General features: G+C 44.0%; 1 protein-coding gene across 6 annotated transcripts in view; it reads right to left on the reverse strand.

The window, feature by feature from the left end:
- SGSM2 (small G protein signaling modulator 2) overlaps positions 1–21,632 on the reverse strand; it is a 136,401-nt gene that overhangs the window by 47,051 nt on the left and 67,718 nt on the right. For 4 of the 6 annotated variants that reach the window (XM_083379679.1, XM_083379675.1, XM_083379676.1 and 1 more), the window contains exons 3-5: positions 7,837–7,999; positions 4,404–4,475; positions 1,279–1,440 (exon numbers count right to left, since the gene is read on the reverse strand). In XM_083379679.1, the coding sequence (XP_083235805.1) occupies positions 1,279–1,440; positions 4,404–4,475; positions 7,837–7,999 (397 nt within the window). The remainder of the gene's footprint in view (positions 1–1,278; positions 1,441–4,403; positions 4,476–7,836; positions 8,000–21,632) is intronic. The other 2 variants (XM_083379680.1, XM_083379677.1) reach the window with 1 other exon arrangement.

A 21,632-nucleotide genomic window follows, 5' to 3' on the forward strand; every position in this document is an offset into this window, starting at 1 on the left:
CCCTCCCTTGCTACAGATACTCCTCACTTAACAACCAATCACTAAGAGACTTTTCAAAGTTATGACGGATCCCCCAAAAGGTATTTAGGACCCAATTCCAGAGCTCCAACAGCTGCATACATTACCGCCCACAGTTATGCGATTTAATTTTGGGCATTTGGCAACCGGCTGACATTTACAGCCATTTGCAGTGTATAAACAGTGTTGTATAAACAGAGGCACAGAATCAAAATCACGTAAAGTATTAGTACCGCTTGATAAGGCCACACCTGGAATACTGCATCCAGTTTTGGTCACCACATTACAAAAAAGATGTTGAGACTGGAAAAAGTGCAAAGAAGAGCGACTAAGATGATTATAAGTCTGGAAACTAAAACATATGAAGAACGGTAGCAGGATTTGAGTATGGCCAGTCTAGAGAAAAGAAAGACCGGGGGTGACATGATATCAGTATTCCAGTATTTGAAGGGCTGCCACAAAGAAGAAGGGGTCAACTTATTTTCCAAAGCACCAGAAGGCAGGACAAGAAACAATGGATGGAAATTAACCAAGGAGAGAAGCAACATGGAATTAAGGAGAAACTTCCTAACAGTGAGAACTATTAACCAGTGGAACAGCTTGCCTCCAGAAGTTGTGGGCGCTTCATCAATGGAGGTTTTTAAGAAGAGACTGGACAGCCACTTGTCTGAAATGGTATAGGGTCTCCTGCTTGCGCAGGGGGCTGGACTAGAAGACCTCCAAGGTCCCTTCCAGCTCTATTCTGATTCTGATTAGTGTCCCAAGGTTATATGACTGCAATTTTTGGTGGTTTTTGCCAGTTTCTGCTGTTTACTTTCAGTTTCTGGCAAAAAACACTTGCTGGATAAAAAAAATGGATTTGTTTTTTGACTGCTGTGTTTGCTTAATGACCACTGTTGTTTACTGCAGCAGAAAAGGTCATAAAATTGGGTGCAGTCACATGGTGACCTGCCACGACTTGCAACTATAATTCCAGGCTCAGTCCTAAATCTAGGATTACCTGTATGTCTGATGAGTCCCTATATAGAGAATGAAATTAGTCACACACTGCCTCCTAGTGATCAATATAAGTAAAAACACCATATACAATACTGTGCAAAAATAGAGAAACTTCCCACACCACGCAAAGGTATGACGGAAGTACGTAAAAACCTTGTGTAATATCCACAACTCACTGCTCTGAAAAGTGAACTGTATATACCACCCCTTGAACAAAATGAACAAAAAAATAACCCAAGCAAACATTGGCACTCTTCTTACCTATTGTTATCCACAAGGTACTGCACAATTTTATCAAGCACTCTCTCGATCAGGGCGGTGCGCACCCAAATGTGCTTGATGGCTTGTGGGGACAAAGAAGAGGGTTTGTTTGTGGTCGAAGCTTGCCGCTTTAGGGATTCCTGGCCAGCTGGCTGGTATTTTCTGTTAAGAAGGGAAAAAAAAGCAGAATTCACACTCAAAGCTTGTATTTGCAAGGTGTACACTCTTATCTCCAAATAATGACAGTACACTGATGCCCCAGTCTCAGTCACCACAAAGCAGGCTCCAATATTATCAATTTATATTTCATTTTCATTTTCCCATGATATTATTAACTAGAACAGTGTGTCTCAATCTTAGCAACTTTAAGAAATGTGTGGACTTCAGGAGACCATCCCGCCCTAGGCATGAAAGCTGACTGGGTGACTTTGAGCCAATCACCAGGAAACCGTGAGTTCTAGTCCCGCCCTAAGCATGAAAGCCGACTGGGTGACTTTGAGCCATTCACCAGGAAACTGTGAGTTCTAGTCCCACCCTAGGCATGAAAGCCGACTGGGTGACTTTGAGCCATTCACCAGGAAACCGTGAGTTCTAGTCCCGCCCTAGGCATGAAAGCCGACTGGGTGACTTTGAGCCAATCACCAGGAAACCGTGAGTTCTAGTCTCGCCCTAGGCATGAAAGCTGACTGGGTGACTTTGAGCCAATCACCAGGAAACTGTGAGTTCTAGTCCCGCCCTAGGCATGAAAGCCGACTGGGTGACTTTGAGCCATTCACCAGGAAACCGTGAGTTCTAGTCCCGCCCTAGGCATGAAGGCCGACTGGGTGACTTTGAGCCATTCACCAGGAAACCGTGAGTTCTAGTCCCGCCCTAGGCATGAAAGCTGACTGGGTGACTTTGAGCCAATCACCAGGAAACCGTGAGTTCTAGTCCCGCCCTAGGCATGAAAGCCGACTGGGTGACTTTGAGCCAATCACCAGGAAACTGTGAGTTCTAGTCCCGCCCTAGGCATGAAAGCCGACTGGGTGACTTTGAGCCATTCACCAGGAAACCGTGAGTTCTAGTCCCGCCCTAGGCATGAAGGCCGACTGGGTGACTTTGCCTCATTCCCTCTCTCAGAGCCCAACCCATATCACAGGGTTGCTGTTATGCAGAAGATTGGAGGAGGATGTGTTCGTCGCCTTGAGTTATTGATAAATAATAGTAAAAGTTGGATACAAATAAATAAAAATTCTGGAATAATGTCGCATCTGCTAAATAAGCCCCAGGGAGCAGGTTTCATCCCTGTGCAGTCAATCCCTTTGCAGGCCAATGAAAGTGAGCAGAGGTAATAATTTAACAAACTCTCTGCTAGGTTGTTGTTTGTCTTGGCTAGGGGGCACTTGCACACATGAAGGTTTTGGGGATGATTCCAGAGGCTTTAATATCATGATGGGAAAAGACAGAGATTGCTTGTAAGAATTAGCCAGTGTGAAAGGGTTGGGAAAGAGGGAGGGAAGAAGGGGTATCCATCTCTGAAACTGGCATTAAAGAGACATTTCAAACCATACAGATAGTCCTCAGCTTGCGACCACAATTGGACCCAGAATTTCCATTGCTAAGCAAGGCGGTTGTTAAATGAGATGCCCAATTTTATTACCTTTCTTTGCCATGGTTGTTAAGTGAATCACACTGTCATTAATCAAATTTTCCTTCCCCCCATTGACTTTGTTTATTGGAAACTGGCTGGAAAAGTCACAAATGGCCATTACATGACCCCGGGATGCTGCAACTGTTGTACATATATGCTGGCTGCCAATCATGTATGTTCAGGTAGCCAGGGAGATGCTGCGACAGTCGTAAGTGCGAGGACCAGCTGTAATTTTTCCCCAGTGCTTTTGTAACTTCAAATGGTCACTAAACAAATGGTTGTAAGTCGAGGACTACCTGTAAAGCATTTAATGGCCATTCAGCACTATTTCAGTTGGCTGGTATATTCCCATGCTAGCAAGTTATGTGTTGAATGCCAGGCTGATTATGAGAACTGACTTCAGTCTCTGGTTCCTTCATGGGGTTAAGAGATCACACAAGTTTCTAGTCCTTCATAATGCTGAATTTTTTTTTAACATCTCAGGCCTATATTGCATACTTTAGCACCTTCTCGAATACTTTTTTGCTGCTTGTTTGCAATATTGATTCAATATTCAATATATATATTGAAGATACACAAGAAAATATGCAATTCTCCTCTGTACCATATACAGCAGGGGTGTCAAACTCAATTTCATGGAGGGCCGCATCAGCATTGCGGTTGCCCTCAGGGGGCGGGGTGGGTATGGCCTGGAGGGGCATGGCCTACTGGGTGGGCGTGGGTAGAGTGCGTATGGCCTACTGGATGGGCGTGGCCAGCTCTACATCGTTGGCATCAAGGGTGCCTATGGGGGCCTGGGCAGGAGTGGGACAGATCTAAGGGTCTCTGGCAGAAGGAGGGTCTCTGGGCCAGGGCCAAGGCAGTGGGGGCCATTCCCTCACTGTTTCCAGGATGGCTTCGCGGGCCACATGAAACCACTTCGCGGGCCGGATCCGGCCCCTGGGCCTTGTGTTTGACATGTCTGATATACAGTATATGAGAGGTTGCATCCGTGGTGCCAATTATGCCCGTCTGCCAGGAGAAAATCTGCCAGGCAGGGCAGCCTAAATAAATGTTTTATTTTGTCTTTCTTATTCATGAATGGTCTCCACCTTTGGCAATTGCTATGTAAAATCCAGCCGCAAAGTGATGGGAAACCAAGTTTAAGAGGGAAGAGCAGCCAAAAAAACTAGTGGTTTTCATTGGCAAAGGCAGTGACGTTGCTTGCCAATTCAACCAACTCCTTTCACAGCCAACTCAATTGGCTGCTTAAATGTTGAAATGTCACGGGGGGGGGGGGGCAAATCCATATTTTTCCAAAGTGTTTTCTGACCACACAAATGGCCCTGGATAAAAACTAGTTAAAAATAGAAATTTAGGAGAGGAGAATAAAAACAAAACGCCTGGAAAGTCATTTTCACCCTCTTCGAATTTTCCCGGTCGAAAGGGGAAAGAGAGGACCTCATTTTTTTCCTCTACTACATCTGATTATTCTCACTTAATATAAACTAGCGACCTGAACAGAGATGGAAACACGGTCGGAAAGGCAAACCACCTGCCTACATTCTCCCCGTTGCTTGCAGATGATCTGCAAAGGAAAAGAAGAAATGAGCACGTTCTCTTCGGAAGCTCTTTTTGGGATTGAGTGTGCACAGATAATAACTTGGGATCTCAACTTAATAGACATAGAAGTGAATAAAGTTAGCACGACCCCCAAGGGATTCCTTGCTAAATTGAGGAGAGGAGGAAAGTTGCCGAGTTTGAAGAACCTAGATCCAGAGCAACCTTTTCCAACCTACCACATGTGCACCACTTGGTGGTGGTCTAGAAAACACCAAAATTGTATTTGGATTTGTATTTTGTATTTTATTAAATTTGTATACCGCCCTTCTCCCGAAGGACTCAGGGTGGTGAACAGGGCATATATAAATAGAAAATACAAAAATTAAAAGAGAATTAAACAATTGCCCAGATAAAAAACAATAACAATATAAAAATCCATTAAAAACCCTAACGTCCCCCATCAGGCCAGGCCAGCTTGTTCAAATAAATGGGTCTTCAGACCGCGCCGGAAGGAGTGAAGGTCCGGTGCCGTCCGGAGCTCAACCGGCAACCGATTCCATAACTCCGGGGCGCCCACAGAGAAGGATCTCCCCCTGGGGGCCACCAGCCGACATTCTCTGACAGGAGGCACCCTGAGGAGGCCCTCTCTGTGGGCACGCACAGGGCGGAGGGAAGTTGACGCCAGCAGCATTAATCTGCTGATCTAATGTGTTATTTTTGTTGGAGAGACTCAAGCACCAATTTGGGCTAAATGTATTTATTTAATTACCAAATTTGGAAAACAGCCATCTCCCTCACAGAGCAAAATTGTTAAGAGATTAGAGGTCTACTTTGGTCCAAGGTGATTGTAAGCCTTTGGAAGAAGATTAACTCAAACATGAAGGCCTACCATGAGCTTTACGACGTGGACCCCAACCTGTGGGCTGTGGCCTCTTGGCCATTGGATCAGTGCGCACGCAGGTGTGCATGCGCTCACCCCCCCTCACGCCACCGTTGCTGCAAGTGTCACATGGGCGCTAGTGTCCCCGCAAGCATCACACTATGATTGCGGGCCCCGTTTGCGGTGCATGCATGCTCACGGCCCTATTTGACGTGTGCATGCGCGGCCACGTTTGCATGCATGCATGCACGTGTTAAAGGCACCTGCCGTTCCCTTTCCAACCAGGCCGCCACAACAGAAAGTTTGGTGACCCCAACCTGCTTTACGAGACACAGTAGAAAAAGAAATCAACTGGGCAGCATGACACAGGTAGTCCTTGACTTATCACCAGTTGCTTAACAACTATTTGAAGTTATGACTGACCTGAAAAAGGGGACTTACTACCCGAATTCAAAGTTCTGATGGTTTAGACCCCCTCCATGGTCACATGACCAAACTTTGGGCACTCGGCAAAGTGGCTGTATTTACCGCTCTCCACAGTGTCCTGCAGTCACAGGTCTTATAATGGTTTTGCCAAAAAAACCAGCACTTACTTCCTGATTTTGGCAAAACTGTGGGATTGGTTTTGGTTTGCTTAATGACTGCAATGTTTGTTTAATGACTGCGACAAAAGAAAGTTAGAATTTTATGATTGCTACAACGTATGACCATAATGGACAGGCTCCACAAAGGTCGCATGACGAGGACTACCTGTATTGGATTAATAGGGCTCAGATGATTTTCTCTTCCCTTACTCTGCCTCTCCCACGAATCATATATAACTTGAAAGAGCTATCTCACAATGCCAGGAGAACAACTTTCATTTCCCTAATCTTACTTGGTTAGATTCCAGGGCCCTGGGACAAAGAAAGCGTGGACTGGATGAAACTAACCAAGGACAGAAGCAACCTAGAACTACTGTAAGCAGAATTTCCCTGACAGTGAGAACAATTAATCCGTGGGAGGGCTTGCCTCCAGAAGTTGTGGGTGCTCCATCACTGGGGGTTTTTAAGAAAAGGTCAGACAACCATTTATCTGAAATGGTCTAGGCCAGGGGTAGGCAACCTCGGCTCTTTTATGACTCATGGACTTCAACTCCCAGAATTCCTGAGCCAGCCATGCTGAGGGGAAAGAGAGAGGTTTCCAAGCTGAGCCATGCTGGCTCAGGAATTCTGGGAGTTGAAGTCCATGAGTCATAAAAGAGCCGAGGTTGCCTACCCCTGGTCTAGGCCTCTCCTGCTTGAACAGGGGGATTGGACTAGGAGACCACCAAGGTCCCTTCCAAATCTGTTATTCTTTTATATATTGTTATATCAGAGAAGCATGGTGGGTCCTGTCCAGTGGTGGGATTTAAATAATTTAACAACCGGTTCTCTACCCGAAGAGCAATTTAAGAACACATAAAGGCACAGGCTTCCCTAAATGCTAAAAATAAAGGGGGGGGGGGCTGAGTAAGCTGCCTGAGGAAGAGGCAGAGGTGGAAAACTGCTGCAGGGTGGTTGGCTTCACCCACCACCACCCAGGAACAAAAGTTCTCAAGCGCCGGGCAGGTGATCTGCAGGGCAAAGCAGGGGTGGCGGGGACCAAAGAAAGCCCCTCCAGTGGCAGACGCAGCTGTTGCGCAGCAGCGGCAGAGCCTTTTGCTCTCACTCCCCACCTGGCTCTGAAACGGCGGAGGGGGACCGGGTAAAGCCCATCGTCCGTAGCATGGCAGTCTGACTCGGGAGGAGAGTGAAAGGGAAGAGGTGAGCGGGCAGCTGACATGACCGAAGGTGCCGTGTCTCAGTTTGGTTTTCATTGCTCCTCTCTTGGACTTTTGGGGAGGGTTTCCCCCCCCTTACCTGGCAGGAAGGTGAATGAAACCCAAACGTGTTCTGGAAAACACAGATATATCATAACCGGTTCACCAAACTCAACAAAAAAATTAGGTCTCAGTTCTGCCGCCAAACTGGCTGAATCCCACCGCTGGTCCTATCCATAATGCTCTGATCCTGGGGCCATCTTGTTAAAAAGAGCCTTGGTGGAGCAGTGGGCTAATGCCTCCTTAAGTAACACCAGCTGCCTGCAATTACAGTAGTGCAGGTTCGCATCCCACCAGGCTCAAGGTTGACTCAGCCTTCCATCCTTCCGAGGTAGGTAAAATGAGGACCCAGATTGTTGGGGGCAATTACGCTGACTTTGTAATAATGCCGCTTGGGGTGTGTGTGAAAGCCCTAATAAGCAGGCATATACATAGAATGAAGGCTACTGCTAAGCTTGTAAGCCGCTCTGAGTGTTCGGAGAAGGGCGGGATATAAATGGAATTAAAAAAAATAATAATAATCATGGTAGCTGCAGAGTGCAAGATGCATAATTATTTCTTCCAGGTGTGCGACCCAAGAGTGGGATGTTCCATCTCCTAAGGGTGGGCAGCCTGAGCATCTGACTGGCCTCTAGGAAACACACAAAAAATGAACATCACCCTCACCTGCCTTCAGCCTGTTGCAACAACTCCTGCACTTTCCTGCATATTTCACTGGCCACTTCATAGGTCTTGCCAACCTTGGTGAAAAGTGCAGCGATCTTGTCCGTCCGCAAGAAGCCAGATGCCCGACGTTTGAGCATGTGGAGAAGGCAAATTTCTACCATACCTGGGAGAAAAAAAACAGAATACAGGGCCAGTGAGCAAAAACACATATTTAGAATCATAGAATAACACAGTTGGAAGAGACCTTGGAGGTCATCTAGTCCAGTCCCCAGCTCGAACAGGAGAGTCTATGCTTTTTTAGACAAATGGATGTCTTCTTGAAAGCCTCCAGTGATGGGGCACCCACAACTTCTGAAATATGTTATAAAGATGACTGTTTTTTTTTTAAAAAAGTACAAGGCTAGGAGGCTTTAAAACAAGATCCTCAACTACTTGACGTCAGAGGATCTTTGGGGAATATTGAGATCATGTTCTGAACAAAAATTATTGCAATAACAAAACATCTATACAACAGAAGGCAGTCAAGACTGTAGCCACCCATCATTTGATTTTCTAACCAGGCAGGTCCATAGGCATCACTAGAAATACAGATTGTGCTTGAGGCTGGTGCCTTGCTAGCTTCTCAATCACTTTTCAAATTTTATATGAAGTGAAGAATTAAAATTAGATAAGGGAAAGCTTGAGGAGCACTAAGGAATGTGTCAGTAGACACATTCTCGGTCCTTCAAATGGCATGCTGGGAGCCACTAAACAAACTACAGAGACGAGATCCAAGGGCAAGATAGACCTTAAATAGATCTTATGACCTATTATGACCTACAAGTGAGAAAAAGAAAGCGCAGTGTTTGCTGTCTTGAGCTGCTATAAAAAGGCAGGATACAAATTCAACACATACATACATCTCTAGACTACTAAGCATTAAGTTTACAAAGTTCTCAAAGATGACATAGAATGCAAGAGTTTATCCAAGGAATCACTTGCCCCAGAGACTTTCTTAGTAATCATCATCAGATCTCTGCATCAGTTCATCTTTTGGTTGAACCACTGAACCACAAATTAAGCAAAAATGCTGGATTCACACAGAGCGCCAATAGAAGAGAATATTTGTAGCTCGGGATTGAACTGTGGGGCCCTTGGTACCCTCTGAGCTTGGTTGTTTTCTTGAAGATGTTTCTTGCCGATATCAGCACTCATGATGTTACCAAGATGGGCAATGAAACGTCTGCAAGAAAACACCTAAACTCAGAGAGCACCAAGGATCTCACACAACACAGCAAACCAAGGATCTCACACAACACAGCAAAACACTAAAAACCCAACCCAGGCTAACACTTGCCAAACTGCATTTGTGAAAATGGAAATGTATCCACTCCTTAAATGATATGGTTGTGTTGAAAGTGTGAACATAGCCAGAGTGTCTGAAGCTGTATACAAGGAAGGGCAGTGGCGTAGCGTGGGGGGTGCAGGGGGGGCCGGCCGCACCGGGCGCAACATCTGGGGGGGGGCGCTCGCACTCGCAGCTCTCTGCCCCTGCCTGGCTCACTCACTCTCTCTCACTGCAGTGCTGGCTGTGCGAATCCGATCCGAGCCGCTGGGTCGCCACCCACTGTGGAGGGGGGGTGCCAGGCGTGCGGTTAGGGGGCGCAAATTACTTGCCTTGCCCCGGGTGCTGACAACCCACGCTACGCCACTGAGGAAGGGCCCATGACACTGAACTCTAAAGCAAGGAAGCTTAGTTTAAATGCGATTTTTTAATCCAACAGTTGCAGCCTTTGTGAGCGTAACAGTCATCCATCAGTCTCTCTGGGAATTGGCATCAATTATTCCAACGCAATCCAGATCGTGTAAAATGAGCTCTCGGAAACATGAAAGCTTATGAATCATCACTTTAGATTACCAGAAATGAGAAATGTTTGTGACTCTGAAATGTTGATAAAGACATCTGACACATAATTCATTTGTTAAATTACCGATGGCTGAATTTAGCTCCTTCTCCTCTTTGATCTCGCCGTTTATGCCCATGTGTTAAATTCTGAAGCTATCAACTCAAGTGAACTGCATAGCTCTCTTTGCGCTTAACACCCACAGAATATTCCAACTATGAACAACTTTGGTTGATCTGTCATGACATTTTTTTTTTAAAAAAATGCAATAGCAAAAAGAGACTCAGAGCAGAGAGCATGGAAATCTTAGAGACAGCCTGGTTCCCAGTCTACCGTACAAATTTCTTCACCCTTCTTGAAAGGAACACTATAAAATAGATTTCATCTTTTCCAGACTGATATAACCAGAGAGGTCTGGCCTGCCAATTAGAGCAAGCAATTTCTAAGCAAACAAGCTGGATTTTTTGCAACTTAAAAAAAAATAAGCAACAGAAAAACCACGATCCATGAGGAAAGACAGGTGGGGTTATTTGCTTTTAAAAAGACAGACAATCTCCTTCCAAGGCAGATTATCTCAGAAATACCCCAGATGAAAAGATTGGGACTCTGCCTTTAAATCCTCATGAAAACCTCTCACTGGCTGTTGTTTGAAAGAGGATGCAAGCCTAATGTGGCCTAATTTAGCTATGTTTATGTAGTAATATATATTGATTTATTTTTGTTAATATAAAGCCTAACCAACTTAGGAATGCTCCTCTTAAGGATCAAAGTATTAAGCAATAATGGAGGTAATTAAAGAAGAGAAATTTATTTAGAGGGAAGTATTTTATATTATAGGGGACGCGGTGGCTCAGTGGGTTAGGACGTTGAGCTTGTCAATCAGAAGGTCGGCAGTTTGGCGGGTCAAATCCCGAGTGCCGCGTAACAGAGTGAGCGCCTGTTACTCATCCCAGCTTCTGCCAACCTAGCAGTTTGAAAGCATGTAAAAAATGCAAGTAGAAAAATAGGGACCACTACGGTAGGAAGGTAACAGCATTCCATGCGCCTTTGGCGTCTAGTCATGCCAGCCACATGACCACGGAGACGTCCTCGGACAAGCGCTGGCTCTTCAGCTTTGAAACGGAGATGAGCACCGGCCCCTAGAGTTGGAAACGACTAGCACACATGTGCGGGGGAACCTTTACCTTTACCTTTATTTTATATTGTGCTGCTCAGCCCAAATTTCCTACAAATTCAGACCTGAAGAGTCCCTTGTCTCTGGCTCTTGTACTGAAGTTGGAGACTAGGGCTTAACAAAAAAAGGGGGGGAAGTTGCTTCCTTGCTGAGGCAGATGCAAATATATTTAATTATTTTTTCTGTAATGAACTGCTTCTCCTCCTCTTCTAAACCCGAAATGGTTCCATAGAGTTCCCTCTGATAGCAGTACAAGTGGTCCTTGACTTACAACCATTCATTTAGTGACTGTTTGAAATCACAGTGGCACTGAAAGTGATTTATGACCACTGTTCACATGACTGTTGCAACATCCCTGCAGTTAAGTGATCAAAATTTGGAGGCTTGGCAACTGGTTCATATTTATGACGGTTGCAGGGTCCCAAGCTCATGTGGTCCCCTTTTGTGACCTTCTGACCAGCAAAGTCAATGAGGAAGTCAGATTGGCTTAACAATCCAGTTACTAACTTAACAGCTCCAGTGATTCAGTTAACAACTGTGGCAAGAAAGGTCACAAAATAGGGCAAAACTCACTTAACAATTATCTTGCTTAGCGTCAGAAATTTTGGGCTCAATTGCGGTCAAAAGTCGAGGAACACCAGACTGGGAAGAGAGGTTTTGATGGAAACAACATAGTACTCTGTTTTTCTTCTCTTTCCATTTTACACAACCACGATGGCACTGTGGTCAGAATGCAGTATTGCAGGTTAATTCACTGCTCACTGCCAGGCGTTCGATTCTAACTGGCTCAAGATTGACTCAGCCTTCCATCCTTCCGAGGTCGGTAAAATGAAGACCCAGTTTGTTGGGGGGGCAATGTGCTGACTCTGTAAACTGCTTAGAGAGGGCTGTAAAGCGTTTATAAGTGCTATTGCTATTGCTATTGTAGCTATTGCTACAATAAAAGGGCCTGTTGTGATTCAGGGTCAGCCTGTGGGTTCGGCAGTTGGGTCGGACGACTCGGAGGAGGAGGAGGAGGGGGGTGTTGAAGAGCTTGCTGATGATGGCCTTGAGGCTCCGCAGAGCCCTCAGCCAGGCCCCTCCCACCTGGTCACGACAGAGACCCAGCTGTGTGAGCCTGACAGCGTGGATGAAGATGACCCACAGCTGGCCCGGTTCAAGGACGCCCGACGCAGGAGGCAGTCAATCAGGAGTAAACAGAGGAAGGCAATGGGGCACCTTGGAAGGAGGCAGAGAGAAGCCACGCCCTGAACTGTATAAAAGGGGAATGCGTGGGAGGGCTGGTTTGCTGAAGGCAACCGCTTGAAAAGCTCCTGTTTCTTGGTTCGTGTCTTGTTCTGTTTGTTTTTGTATTCATAAATTTGGCAGGCTTAATTCCAGCTTCTTGCCTTCTTGTAAAAGGGGTTGTCCCTGCCTTTTCTGCAGGGCCGGTAGCAGACTGGTACAGAACAGGGCCATGGTGGCACAGTGGTTAGGATGCAGTACTGCAGGCTCCTTCTGCTGACTGCCGGCTGCCAGTATTTTGGCAGTTTGATTCTCACTATCTCAAGGTTGTCTCAGCCTTCCATCCTTCCAAGGTCAGTAAAATGAGGAGCCAGATTGTCGGGGACAATATGCTGACTCTGTAAACTGCTTAGAGAGGGCTGTAAAGCACTGTGAAGCGGTATTATAAATCTAAGTGTTTTTGCTATTTCTACTGTAGCTATTGCCACAATTCAAGCTTTCTCCTAACATCATCACCATTAGGGCTGCTCCAACTTAGTGACAGCCAAGTTGTAGTCCCCTTGCTATGATGAGGACCGCTTGCAGCAAACTTATTAGTCTCCAAAAATGTCTGAAATCACAGAATAATGCTGAAACCATGGGCACCTACCAGTTCTGGGGTGCCTACCAGAAACTTGATGACTGTCATAGAATGTCAAATGCTACCTGGCATGGATGACATGAGTGACACTAAACCACAACTTGAAACTGAAACTTCATAATGGCCAAAAACAGCACAGATCAGTGTTTCTCAACCTCAGTAATTTTAAGCCAGGGGTCTTCAAACTTGGCCCTTTTATGACTTGTGAACTTCAACTCCCAGAGTTCCTCAGCCAGCATGCCTGGGTGAGGTATTCTGGGAGCTGAAGTCCACAAGTCATAAAAGGGCCAAGTTTGAAGACTCCTGCTTTAAGCTGTGTACACTTCAACTCCTAGAATTCCCCAGCCAGCCATGGAGAATCACATGATAAAGAGGAAAATAGTCAAAACTGCCAAAGTTGGTGCTAAGAATTAAAATAATAAAATAAATGCTATAAGAATGCATAATATGCAAACTGAACTGAAAGAATGTGGATAAAATCAAGATGAAAGTAGAAAAACAATGCTCTATATAAAATATACTAGACCAGTGTTTCCCAACCTTTGGCAACTCTAAGATATGTGGGTTCTTTTTTCTAATTATATTGTGGTTTTTTAAAATATATTTTTTGCTAGCTGCCCAGAAATTCCTTCTAGCAGACATATACATTTATTTAGAAAATAAAATAAATGAATCCTACTTGTAGTCTCAGAAACAGTATCAATGGGTGCCTGGGGTGAAGGAGTAGATCAGGGGTCTTCAAACTTGTCCTTTTTATGACTTGTGGACTTTAACTCCCAGAATTCCTCAGCCAGGCATGCTGGCTGAAGAATTCTGGGAGTTGAAGTCCACAAGTCATAAAAGGGACAAGTTTGAAGACCCCTGGAGTAGATGGTACTGTTGCCCTCCACTTGATGTACAGAAGACACCTCTGTACATTCATATACAGTGGCACAACTCTGTCCCTTGCTGACAACTGCTGCCTGAAGCCACACCTCTGTTTGCCAAATGACAGGAGTGTTTTTGTGGTTTTTTTTGGTAATTACCAGCCCCATCAGGACTAACTTTAATCAAAGAACTGGAATGAAATTTAATGACACAATGTGTGCAGCAGATGGTCAGTGGTAAACGGCAGACAACAATTATTGACAAAAACATAGGCCACACAGGGCTAGCTCTGAAAAATATAAAATCGGGCAGCTCTCATTAAGTTCCACAGCTGGGGAAGATGGAAAAGTGAGGGAGAAAAACTTGCACTCCATCAAAACATCTGGAACCTAATTGACTAGAATAGGGCCTTCAAACCTGGTCCTTTTATAACTTGTGGACTTCAACTCCCAAAATTTCTTAGCCAGTGTGCCTGGCTGAGGAATTCTGGGAGTTGAAGTCCACTAAGTCATAAGTCATAAAAGGGCCAAGTTTAAAGACCTCTGGTTTAGAATGTGATGTTCTGAAATTCTCCAAAACAAGGTAGTCCTCAACTTATGACTGTAATGGAGCTTGTTCATCACAATGGTAAGTCATGAGGGTCGTAAAATGGGTCAGTCACGGGACCAACTTGATGGAATCAAGATCATGTGAAGTATTAGTACTCTATACATTGCTTTGATAAGACCACACTTGGAATACTGCATCCAGCTGTGGTCACCATGATATAAAAAAGATGCTGAGGGAAGAGCAACAAAGATGATTAGGGGGCTTGATGAATGGTTGCTGCATCTGGCTATGTCTAGTCTAACAATCAGTACTAGGGATGGCATGATAGCAGTCTTCCAATATTTGAGAGGCTGTCAAAAGAAGAGTAGGCTCACCTATTCTCCAAAGTCTCTGATGGCAGGACAAGTAACAACAAATGGAAACTAATTAAGGAAAGATCCAGCCTAGAACTCAGGAGAAATTTCCTGACAGTGAGAATAATTAATCAGTGGAATGCCTTGCCTCCAGAAGTTGTGGGTGCTCAATCATGGGAGGCTTTTAAGAAGAGACTGGACAGCCATTTGTTCTGAATGGTATAGGACAGGGGCGGGCATCCTCGGCTCTTTTATGACTCATGGACTTCAACTCCCAGAATTCCTGAGTCAGACTCAGGAATTCTGGGAGTTGAAGTCCATGAGTCATAAAAGAGCCGAGGTTGCCTACCCCTGTTATAGGATCTCCTGCTTGAGCAGGGGGTTGGACTAGAAGACCTCCAAGGTCCCTTCCAACTCTGCTGTTCTGAAAATGTGGTCCTTCCATCAACCTTGGACATCCCATGGTACACTTGCAAAATGGTTTAATGTGGCTAAATAATGATTGTGCTCTCATTATCTTGGAGTTCTTTTGTTTCCTTTACTGTTTTATTTTTATTTCTGCTGTTATATACGTCTGATGGGACTTTTAAATGTTTTAATAATAATAATAATAAGTTGGAAGGGACCTTGGAGGTCATCTAGTCCAACCCCCTGCTAAGGCAGGAAACCCTATACCATTTCAGACAAATGGATAAGGTTTTAATTGTTACTTTCCTCAGAAGCTGCCCAGAGTCTCTTTTTGTGAGATAGGTGGCTATATAAATGTGCTAAATGAATAAATAAAAAATTGGGCCAGTGTGCTATAAATTCAACTGAAGTTTTGCCCCAAGCGTTCTCATGCTATTCAATGCAAGTTCTGTTCTCTAGATGAGAATCTGAGTTGAAAGATGACTGACCTTTGCTGGCTTCCCAGCCTTAAGGAGTTACACTCAAAGCATTGATACACATTGAAATGGCAGAAAGTTTGCTGGAAGGTAAGAAGGTTTATCAGATAAGTGGAAGTGGCTGGATCTAACCAGGTGTTTCACTTCATTATATATCTTTATCAAGACAGGTAAATAGGTAGGTGCTATAGGTAGGTGGATGTATGGACAGACAGATGGACATATAGGTAGGTAGGTAGGTAGGTAGGTAGGTAGATAGATAGATAGATAGATAGATAGATAGATAGATAGATAGATAGATAGATAGATATAGACAAGGGGTCTTCAAACGTGGCCCTTTTATGACTTGTGGAAGTGTGCCTGGCTGTGGAATTCTGGGAGTTGAAGTACAAAAGTCATAAAAGGGCCAAGTTTGAAGACCCCTGATATAGACAGTCAGAGAAAGAGAGAGACAGACAAATTGGATATATTAGGAGAAGCATGAAAGTCAGTGGATGTCGGCCTTCCAAAGTAAACCAGACAAGACACAAGAAGAGATAATTCTACTTTATTACAAGGGTACATAAAGAGCATTTTGTACGTCAGAAAGGAAGAGCTGACAATCCACCTCAGAGGCAGCCCATCACCCCACTGAATATCTTGGTTACTGTGAATGCAAGCCCGATGAGTGAATTGAATAACAGATAGTCCTCAACATGAAACCACAACTGGGACCAAAACTTCCATCACTAAGTGATGCAGTCGTTAAGTGAGACACCCCTGATGTTATGAGGTTTTTGCCACAGTCATTCATTGAATCGTGTGGTTGTTAAGTGAATCTGGCTTCCTCCACCAACTTTACTTGTTGGAAGCTCCCTGGGAAGGTTGCAGTCACATGACCCTGGGACACTGCAATCATCACAAATACATGCCGGTTGCCAAGCACCTGAAATTTGATCATGTGACCATGGGAGACACTGTGACAGTCTTAAGTGCGAAGACTGACTGTAAGTGACTTTTTTCAATCCTGTTGTAACTTGAAATTGATCTCAAAATGGATGGTCCTAAGACAAGAACTACCTGTATATAGGTAGTTCTCAACTTACGGCCACAATTGAGCCCAAAATTTCTGTTAATTGAGACATTTGTTAAGTGAGTTTTGCCCCATTTTATGATCTTCCTTGCCACAGGTGTTAAGTGAATCACCACAGTTAAGTCAGTAACATGGTTGTTAAGTGAATCTGGCTTCCCCATTGAATTTGCTTGTCCAAAGGCTGCAAAAGGTGATCACATGACCTTGGGACACAGCAACCGTCATAAGTATGAGTCAGCTGCCAAACATCTGAATTTTGACCACCTGACCACGGGAATGCTACAAAGGTCGTCAGTGTGAAAAATGGTCATGTGACATTTTTCAGTGCCGTTGTAACTTTGAACAGTCCCTAAATGAACTGTTGTAAGTTGAGGACTACCTGTACAATAACAAGAGCCTCAATAGGCAATAATGCCACAATAATTCTGCTGTATTTTCCAGCCCTTCATCTAAACTCAGTGACACCTGTGCCAATTCTTCCAAGTAGGATAGTGGGATTTTAGGATTTCTGTCAAATTCTATTACAGGCTGGACCTGAAATTGCCAGGGAGGAATTGCCAGGATTTTTTTTATATGCAAAGTATTTTTTCTGCCAAGAGAACTACAGAGCTTGACAGAACCAGGCAGCAGTGTGTGTGTGTGTGTGTGTGTGTGTGTGTGTGTGACTTGATTATGTATTGTTGAGTTAATCTGACTTAATCTAGTCAGAGATTGACAATCCAATTAACTAGCTTGCTATGGTAATTCAAAAAGCATTTTCTACAGAGAGAAGGAGGGATGTAACACACAGAAAGCATAAAGTCCATGTCAGCCTATCCTTTCACCTATATGAAAATGCATTGTTTCAGACAAAAAAACATTGTAAATCACAATCACATGATTGCAGAAAACAGCCGTAAAGGCAGGTCATTTGCCAAGTGTCCCAAATGCAATCATGTGATCACAGGAATAGGGCGAGACGGCCGTCAGCATTTGTGTGTGTCTAGTCTAATGAAAAGGACTAGGGGTGACATGATAGCAGTGTTCCAGTATCTCAGGGGCTGCCCCAAAGAAGAGGGAGTCAAGATATTCTCCAAAGCACCTGAAGGCAGGACAAGAAGCAACGGATGGAAACTAACCAAGGAGAGAAGCAACCTAGAACTAAGGAGAAATTTTCTGACAGTGAGAACAATTAACCAGTGGAACAACCTGCCTCCAGAAGTTGTAAATGCTCCAACACTGGAACTTTTTAAAGAGAGACTGGACAACCATTTGTCTGAAATGGTATAGGGTTTCCTGCCTGAGCAGGGAAAGATCTCCACGGTCACTTCCAACTCTTTTATCCTATCCTAGCCTATCCTAGCCTATCCTAGCCTATCCTAGCCTAGCCTAGCCTAGCCGGTAAAAAGAGATTGCACAGCCATTTGTCTGAAACGGTATAGGGTTTCCTGCCTGAGCAGGGGGTTGGACTAGATGACCTCCAAGGTCCCTTCCAACTACTACTACTACTTCTTCTTCTTCTTCTTCTTCTTCTTCTTCTTCTTCTTCTTCTTCTTCTTCTTCTTCTTCTTCTTCTTCTTATTATTATTATTATTATTATTATTATTATTATTATTATTATTATTATTATTATTATTATTATTATTATTATTATTATTATTTTGCTTGTCTGAAGCCAGCTTGGAAGGTCTCAGATGACCTTGGGACATTGCAACCACCATAGACATATGCCATACACTGGCATTTTGATCGTATGACCATGGGGATGCTGCAACAGTTGTAAATGTGAAGACTGGTCATAAGTCACTTTTTTCAGTGGTGGTGTAACTTTGAACGGCTGCTAAATGAATTGTCATAAGCTGAGGAGTGTACTTCAGCCATTGTTCTCCTGTTGCGGACAAAGGTACTCTTGTCAAGGCTGCCCCCCCCCCTCAATTTAAGGAGCCCTGATGGTCGCAGTGGTTACAAAGCAGTATTGCAGGCAAACTCTGCCCACAACCTGGCATTCAATCCTGATGGGGCTAATGGCTGATACAGCCTTCTATCCTTTCCAGGTTGGTAAAATGAGGATCCACATTGTTGGGGGCAATATACAAATAATACTTCTACCTTGTTAACTGCCCAGGGAATGCTGAAAAGCACTATTGGGCAGTGTATAAGCCTAAATGCTATTGCTATTTCTATTTAATTCTGCCCTCCAGCCAGACTAATACATTCAATTTTGCAGCTACTAAGATTGTTGGATGAGCAGGCACAAAAACAGCCAGGGAAGTGATTGAAGCCTGGGAAATGGGTCCGTGGTCAATCAACAAGAGTGCTAATTTACTCCCAGCTTATCAAGTACTTAGGAGGAGAGGGCATGGCAGCACAAAGAAACAACAGCCAGTGACTTAATAACCAGCCATCAACACCTCAATCTACATATAAAAAGCCACACACAACAGTCACCATATAAATACCACACAGAGAATAGCCCAAAATACACACTCTACCAGATAAAAGTTCCCTGAGGATGGGCATTGGCACAAGTCTGAAAGCTAGACAAAACCTCTAGTCCCGGTGACCAACCAAGATTGGATCCTGCAACATTATCCTGGGACAGGATGGCCTTCGTCAGACCAGCAAGAGCCCATATTCAACCAGCATTCCTTGGCTGTGAGCCTCAGCTCCCAAAATTTTAATTTCCCTAAATCTTTCCATAAACCTAACCCCAGCCCTCCTCTGTGAGGGAATGATGAGATGCCTCCTTTAAAACAATGTCTTCCATTTCTGGTTGGCAAATATCTGCACCAATTACATCAATTTAAATTGCAGACCTACACAGATCAGTGGAACCTCTTTAAAATCAATCCCAAATCAAATTGCTGTCACAAATAAAATGATCGCTTGTTCCCGAAACTAGGCCGGCTCTCCAAAAATTGTTTTGAGCTTTATTGCTTGCAATAAGGCACTAAAACTGTCACAATGATTTGCAGAGGTACTAGTACAGCTCACACATCCTGCTTGGGTTCAAAAGTTGAGGAGGAACACCAAAATATATTTGGTTGCGCGGAATGTAAAATTGCAGTTATTGTATAAAAATAGCCGAAGTGTAAATCTTATTTCTTTAAAGCAAGACACAAAATTTCCTATATTCTTTTGTGTAAAATAGTGATAAGAAACACACATTTAAAAAGGCACAGAAATCTTCAGAAGAGGGAAAGGTCATCTCCCCTCATTATTATTGTATCTGGGTTAGTGATCTCTCATTTATAATATTGTGGTCTAGAAAAGCCAATATTGATCTCGTTATATGAGAAATAAAGATGTAAAAGGAAGAGCCTTAGACTAGAGCATCAGTTCCAGAGACATTAGACTTTTGGCCTTTCTTCTTCACCGCTCACCTCCACTCATTTTGACCACCGCTGCCGCTGATTAAATATTAAGAATTAGTAGTGGAGTTAATTTCTTTTTATTTTTTTTTCCTTCCTGACCTTCTTTTCTTTCATATTGAAGCTCTTTATACTGTAAACCTAAAATCAGCAATTTGCCATTTTTATTTTAAGTAACACTTTACACCAGGAGTGTCTAATCTTGGTGATTTTAAGATTAGTGGCCTTCAACTCTCAGAATTTCCCAGCCAGACATGCTGCTTCGTGGTATTCTTTCAGGCTAAAAGGATAATAATAATAGTAATAATGATGATGATGATGATGATGATAAAGTTGGAAGGGACCTTGGAGGCCATCTAGTCCAACCCTCTGCTCAGGCAGGAAACCCTATATCAGACATGTCAAACTCGCGACGTCACGTCATGTCGTGCAATGTATTGGAGCCTTTTCGCCATTGCCAGCAATGGGGTGGACGTGGCTTCCGGATGACGCATGTGGCCCACGGGCCGGCAGTTTGACACCCCTGCTCTATACCATATCAGACAAATAGCTGTCCAGTCTCTTCTTAAAAACTTCCAGTGTTGGAGCATTCACAGCTATTGGAGGCAGGTTGTTCCACTGATTAATTGTTTTAACTATCAGGAAATTTCTCTTTAGATCTAGGTTGCTTCTCTCCTTGATTAGTTTCCATACGTTGCTTCTTGTCCTGCCTTCAGTTGCTTTGGAGAATAGCTTGACTCCCTCTTCTTTGTGGCAACCCCTGAGATATTGGAACACTGCTATCATGTCACCCCTCACCCTTCTCTTCATTAAACTAGACATACCCAATTCGAGCAACCGTTCCTTGTATGTTTTAGCCTCCAGCCCCCTAATCATCTTTGTTGCTCTTCTCTGTACCCTTTCTAGAGTCTCGACATCTTTTTTACATTGTGGTGACCAAAACTGGATGCAGTATTCCAAGTGTGGCCTTACCAAGGCATTGTAAAGTGGTATTAATACTTCACGTGGTCTTGATTTTATCCCTCTGTTAATGCAGCCTAGCACTGTGTTGGCTTTTTTGGCAGCTGCAGCACACTGCTGGCTCATATTTAAGTGATTGTCAACTAGGACTCCGAGATCCCTCTCACAGTTGCTACTTTGAGTAAGGTACCACCTATACTATACCTGTTCATTTGGTTTTTCGTGCCTAAATATAGAAACTGTAATTTATGCAAATATCACAACACAACACATATGAATCAGTCACAAGGAGGAACCACCACACACAAGAAATTTTACACAGCTGTCTGAATATTGGAGGAGCATTTCAGGAAATATGGTGGGCACCAAAAAGACCTGTAGGGCACCTCTTTGACATCTGTGTTACAGCCAAGCTCAACTCATCCCCTTTTCCTCCAGAATTCCTCCAGAATTCTTCATCTCTGGACAAGAGCCTTGGTGGAGCAGTGGGCTAATGCCTCCTTAAGTAACACCAGCTGCCTGCAATTAGTGCAGGTTCGCATCCCACCAGGCTCAAGGTTGACTCAGCCTTCCATCCTTCCGAGGTAGGTAAAATGAGGACCCAGATTGTTGGGGGCAATTAAGCTGACTTTGTAATAATGCCGCTTGTGTGTGTGTGTGTGTGTGTGTGTGTGTGTGTGTGTGTGTGAAAGCCCTAATAAGCAGGCATATACATAGAACGAAGGCTACTGCTAAGCTTGTAAGCCGCCCTGAGTCTTCGGAGAAGGGCGGGATATAAATGGAATTAAAATAAATAAATAAATAAATAAATAAATAAAAATTTTCACTTTGTTTCACCTG

The sequence above is a fragment of the Vipera ursinii genome (assembly GCF_947247035.1).
Source record: "Vipera ursinii genome assembly, chromosome: 1".
NCBI lineage: Eukaryota > Metazoa > Chordata > Lepidosauria > Squamata > Viperidae > Vipera > Vipera ursinii.